The following is a 6,053-nucleotide window of genomic DNA, read 5'->3' on the forward strand; positions in this document are numbered from 1 at the left end:
CTCGTCTCTCTCTCTCTCTCTCTCTCTCTCTCTCTCTCTCTCGGTGTACGACGACGCAAGGCTGAAGACGCAGCCTCCTACTGAGTCACCGAGACCGCGCTCGTCGTTGTGATCCTCCTTAACGACGACATCGATTCCGGCGGCACCTCCCGGAGATGATCATCATCTGCCAGAACTTCCGCAACAATCTCTAGAGCCCTAACGAGCACATACGGGGCGTCATGCTCCAATTCCTCTACTGGTTGAGCAAGTCGGAGATTGTCCGGTCGTTGATTTCATCGATTCTGACCAATCTAGTCAGAGATCGAGGTCTGTGTTTAGTGCAAACATGGATAACGTTCTTCTTCTTCTTTTTTGATCGGAGATCTTGTTTTTGTTTTTGTCTTGGCCAGAGAGATTGTGGTTTTTTTCCTTTTTTTTCAATATAATGACTATAAATGATAGTATCTTGGTTATTGGAGTAATTAGTCTATTATTGGGAGGTAATAAGTATTTAGTGGAGGTCAATAAACATTTATTGGGGGTAGTAAACTTCTATCAACATTTATTGACCCCAATATTGCTTCTATAAATTTTCTTGAGATGTAGGGATTTGCCTTAGAGGTAAAAACTTCTTTTCTAACTTGATTACTAAGAATTAGTAACTGATTATTGGGGTCAGTAACCTAGTTATTGGGAGTAAGTAACCGAGTTATTGGTGACCGGAATCTGGCGACCGGAAAAAATTCGAGTTATTGGGGGTCAGTAACTGAGTTACCGGTGATCAGAATCCTGCGACCGAAGAAATTTCCGGCAACCGATGACTAGAATCCGGCGATCAGCAATCGGAGTCCGGTGAGGTTCTGGCCAAGTATTCTCTCTCTTCCACTTTCTCTTTCTATACATGTTGAAATGGTGAGAGTAAAATTGTCTTAAAAATATATAAAAATTAATTTTTATTATGACATTAGTAAAGATTTATGTATTTGGGCATAAAAAATATTACGTTATGGGCTTATATTGGAATGAGCTCATAAAAAAGATGATCATTGAAATAGAGAACGAGAGGTTTAAATTAGTATTAAATAAGCATTTTTTCTTTTGTCAGTACTGGGTGACAAGAGGAGAGCAAAGTAGAAGCCTCAAATCCAGAACTCACTAAATCGCGGCCGTAATGGCGGAAGTTGATGCTCATATCCAAGAAGAACACTTTGACGTTCTCACCAAAACCGGTCAGAAGACCGGCACTTCTAAGCCCAGGCAAACCTCTCTCTCTCTCTCCCTTCCTCTTCCTCTACTCAAACTCATATGTGATCATCGATTGCGTTGATATTTTGATTAAGCCAAGTAACTCCTATCGGTCACTCAAGTGAACTTGGTTGATTTTAGTGGATTTTACCATGCACAATTGTTTCTACGAGTGTGAATACAGTAATTCTGATTGAAAATCTGTGTTTCTATGGGTTTCTATGCTCTTTTGTTGTTATGTGAATGTTGTTGCTGCTCATGATTTAGGGGAGCTGTGCATCGAGACGGCGATTACCACCGAGCTGTTCATGTGTGGATTTTCGCCGAGAGCACACAAGAGCTGCTTGTCCAAAAACGTGCCGACGATAAGGATTCCTGGGCTGGCTTGTGGGATATCTCCAGTGCTGGACATATATCTGCTGGTGACTCTTCGCTCATCTCTGCCCGGTAACTAGCTTTGTTGCCCTGCTTGTATTGCTTTTGGTTCCATTTCCTGTTTGTAAGCGGTTCAAAAAAGCATTTACAGGTCCTGACCAAATTAGTTTTAGTGTCGTTTCCATAGCTCTAGCCTCCTTGGCCTTGCTTTTATTCAGAAGTGTGAATATGTGACGCTGTGAAAGTAAACCAGCTACGCAACTAAGATGAGTCTTTTGGCAGCCTTTTGCACATGACATTACTTAAGTCACCGTATTCTAAAATAAAATACTTAGAGATTTAGAGACATGGAAAGTAAATAAGCATCAAGGATTCAGTCTGTTCTTCATCATGAAATCCTAGCATTTTTGCACTGCTATCCTGTCGGAAAAGTACTAGTCCATAGTTCTCTTTACTTTTACTTTCCAATTCAACCATCACATTATCAGTTCCATTAACACTCATGCTGATATTAGGTTGTTGAACTTATCATAAGCTTTACTATGATATAAGTAATTATAATTTGGGGTATCTTCATTACAAGCTTATAGAAGCCGAGGAGAGACGACAACAATATGCTTTACTGTTATGATCAATATTTGACTTTACATATATATCTCTGTATCTTTATTTAGAAAGTTGCTTGTGCGAGCATAAATTGTTAGTTGGAAGGTCCAAATGCCTAAGCATTGCTTTGGTTGTATGGACCTTATGCTGAGTGGAATTAAATTGATCGACTCTATTTATTGGGACACCAATTTTGGGAACCAGACTCAAAATTATATGAAATTAACATCTTGTGGTAAAATGCAAACATTATTGTGATTGGTAGAATTTTCAGCTGATTGTCACTGAAACATAGTATGTTTGTTCTCAGGAGGGAGCTTGAAGAGGAGCTAGGTATAATACTTCCAAAAGATGCATTTGAAATGATATTCGTATTTCTTCAAGAGTGGTTAGTGGATCAGTTCCTTTATTATCTGATTGGATACATATCTCTTCGCTAATATATATTTTTATAATGTTGTTTTTTTCCTTAAATAGTTGTCATTGCCTTTTGTTTTCTCGTTTTGTTAGTTTGGAGTCAGATATGCTTACCCTAAAGTTCTGAACTACTAATGTTGTCAAGAGCTTGTTCTGGGTTACTTGCCTTTCTAATAAACATACATATTTTAGGATTTTATCAATTGAGGGCAGGTGAGAATTTGATTTGGGTGGGATAGGGAATGTAGGAGGATTAAGAAAACAAAAGAGTTTTAGAAGATAGAGAAGTTTCAAGGCTGCAGAAGGGAACATAGAACAAGAGAGGTTAGAGGAGAGAACTCAGGCACCAACCGTTTCACTAAAACTCAACTTTAATTTATTCCAATCTGATTTTGTGATTACAATAGGTCTATATTTACAAGCTTAAAATATATCACTGTTCTGTTAGGATTGGGTGTTCAAAGGGACAACATTAATTATATTTTTGATGCCATAGCTTTTGTGGATACTTCAAAAGAGTCACTTCATGCAAATTTGGTAAAATTAAAACGAGTGGGAATAACATGGATACCAAATTCACCAAATATAAAATGATGATGGCTTTAGTTAAAAGTCAGGAGCAAAGGGGTCCTCAAAGAAATAATTCCTGTTATTTAATGATCTATAATCTAAGATAAGGAAGAAATAGAATTTGGAAAAGATAGAGGGAATAGACGCAATCTAGTGGTATCTTATGCAATTGAAGGGACCAATTAGATAAAGGAAGTCCAAAAACTCGTTAGGCAAAGATGGATCGATATGTATGAAGTCTTTCTCCCACTAGTCAACATTATTCAAACAATGTGTAGTACATAAAATGTATAGATCAAAAGGAAGTTTGCACACAAGCTCATTTCCTCCCAATAGATGCAATGCATGCACCCTTGTATTTGACTCTTTTTTCTACTTACCTTCCAAAAAGCAGTTCTTTACTTACAGTTTGTCTCTTCAATGAATTTTCGGGAAAATCTCAACTATTGGAGTCTACCTACCTTCCAAAAAGCAGTTCTTTATATTGAGATACATTTGTAGATGTACTTGGTGGCCTTATGTTTCGCTTCCCAGCTCCGCCCTTGCGTTTGACTAGAAAGTTCAGATACAAAATCCAATCTATCACAGCATAACATGATGAGTGGAATTGTTCAGGGATAAGATACCTGAAAGTTAGCTTCAATGGTATACAAGCTGCTAAAACGTCTGTAACTGAAGGAAGACATGTTAATATAAGAGGGAAAGAATGACTAAAATAAACTGTAATTGTAGACATCATGTGATTCATTTATTCATACACAAGAATTCATGTTCTTGATCCCATACAATTATGACCAAGGCAAGGATGATGATTGTAATCTGTTTACATATGGATCTACTGTATACTAATGTTGGGCTTACATTTTGAATGCAGTGTAATAAATGATGGAAAATTCATCAATAATGAATTCAATGATGTGTACTTGGTTACAACTCTAGATCCTATCCCTCTTGAGGCATTTACTCTTCAGGTAAGAACGATGATTTGTATCAGATAGAAGTTCTAAAGGTTTGGTATTTTGATCTTTCTTTGGTATCAAAAATTCATGTGTTATGTTTTGTTCCTTATCTTTCTGCTGTTTTATATTACTTCGATTTTTTCTAGGCAAATCTGTCAGTTACATTCCCCTCAAGGCAGGAAAATGGCATCTCAGCTATACAATCTGGGGATGAAAATTAATAAATTTGGAAGATGAACTGGCTTTCATTTCAACAATATGAGCGAACAATTTTCATTTTGATAGGCTTGCTATTGGCCTTTGCAGCCCTTGAAACTCTCCTGAGTACCTGAAAAAGGCATCTTTTCTCTTTAATGACAGGAAACAGAAGTCTCTGCTGTTAAATATATAGCTTATGAGGAGTATAAAAGCTTACTAGCTAAAGAAGATCCTGATTACGTACCATATGATGTAAATGGGCAGTATGGTCAGCTGTTTGACATGATTGCACAGAGGTATCCTATTAAAATCCCTAGCAAGGAAGAACTATTATAAGAAGTTGTTTATTAACTAGATGTAATAGTCCCCCTCAGCTTATGTGTTCTTTTCATGTCTTGTAGATATGAAAACTGTTTGATCATCGTAATAAGTTTTCTATCTGTGATTTAGCTGGAATGAAGAAATTTATGTCTAAATGTTATGAAGAGTAATGATATACATATCCATTTCTGGGAATTTCAAGTTTTCTGGATATCCACTACTTGCTTATGCAAGTTATTTATTTATTTAATCTTTTTGTTGTAGGTACAAGAAGAACAATACAGCTCGAAGTTTGTCACTGCAAAAGCAACTCCAACGTTATGCTCCTGTTACCCTCAATGCAGAGGTCTCTTATCTTTTTCTTTTAAACATTTCTACGTTGATATTCTTTTTCTTTATTGGCTGTTTATTTTGTTCATGATTTAATTATAACTTTATTCGATACTTGGACAGTATTGACTCAGTAATCATGTAGTGTATTTTAGTCTTTCCCAACCTCATCCCCTCCCCCCTTCTCCCTTTTGCATTAGATATCTCTTCTCATTTCATTTCCCTTAAAAATGAAGTTGGTTAAGTTCTAAAGTGAAGTCCTGCACATTGATTTTTTTTTTTTTTTGTGCAGCTGACAGGCCTCACAGATGCAGATAAGGAGGCTCTTGTTATACTTGTAAAGGCTGCAACAATTTTGGATAAAATATTTCACCTGCAGGTTAATAGACTCATACAGAACTACATGCATGGATAGATAGTTAAACAAATGCATTGACTTGTGTATTTATAATGCCAACTGGAAGAGCATATGTCTGTGCTTGCTGCTTTTGACATTTGCTTGATATTACTAGTTTGCATTTGCATACAGATATGCTGGAAAATAGTTTGCTGTATGCAATAAATTGCTAATTTGCTTTGCAAATTAAGAGCCAAGATGAAGCTAGCAAAAGTCTTGTAGTTTTGCATATTGTAATCTGTCATTTTTATTTTATTTTTGGAAACTGGGAATTCTTACTTCGACAGGAATTCTTACGTTTCTGATTTTTCTTTTTCTTTCTATCATGCAATCTTACATCAGGTGTGGTACAGTAATCCAGCTCTAAGAGATTGGTTGAAGGAGCACGCAGATGTATCACAAATGGACAAGTTGAAATGGATGTATTATTTAATTAATAAGAGTCCATGGTATGTCCTCTTCGTTCTCCTTCAAATGTGTTCGTTTGTCAACTTCTATATAATTGTATATTACATGAATAAGTATCATCTGCCAAGTGTCATATATGTCTCTGAATGTATTTTGCGTATATAAGACACTGTCAAATAATTGTTCAATTAACTTCTTGTCCAGAATATTTTGAATACATGTGCCTGCTATAATAAAAATGGATT

General features: G+C 36.3%; 1 protein-coding gene across 1 annotated transcript in view; it reads left to right on the top strand.

Moving 5' to 3' along the window:
• The first annotated feature begins 1,082 nt into the window (after positions 1-1,082).
• Positions 1,083-6,053, top strand: part of LOC101294775 (nudix hydrolase 3-like) — an 11,324-nt gene continuing 6,353 nt past the window's right edge. Inside the window, exons 1-8 of the mRNA XM_004303172.1 lie at positions 1,083-1,239; positions 1,495-1,674; positions 2,519-2,596; positions 4,070-4,166; positions 4,515-4,648; positions 4,938-5,019; positions 5,296-5,382; positions 5,743-5,849. Coding sequence (XP_004303220.1) covers positions 1,154-1,239; positions 1,495-1,674; positions 2,519-2,596; positions 4,070-4,166; positions 4,515-4,648; positions 4,938-5,019; positions 5,296-5,382; positions 5,743-5,849 — 851 coding nt within the window. The 5' untranslated portion in view covers positions 1,083-1,153. The remainder of the gene's footprint in view (positions 1,240-1,494; positions 1,675-2,518; positions 2,597-4,069; positions 4,167-4,514; positions 4,649-4,937; positions 5,020-5,295; positions 5,383-5,742; positions 5,850-6,053) is intronic.

This window comes from Fragaria vesca, linkage group LG6 (assembly GCF_000184155.1).
Source record: "Fragaria vesca subsp. vesca linkage group LG6, FraVesHawaii_1.0, whole genome shotgun sequence".
Classification (NCBI taxonomy): domain Eukaryota; kingdom Viridiplantae; phylum Streptophyta; class Magnoliopsida; order Rosales; family Rosaceae; genus Fragaria; species Fragaria vesca.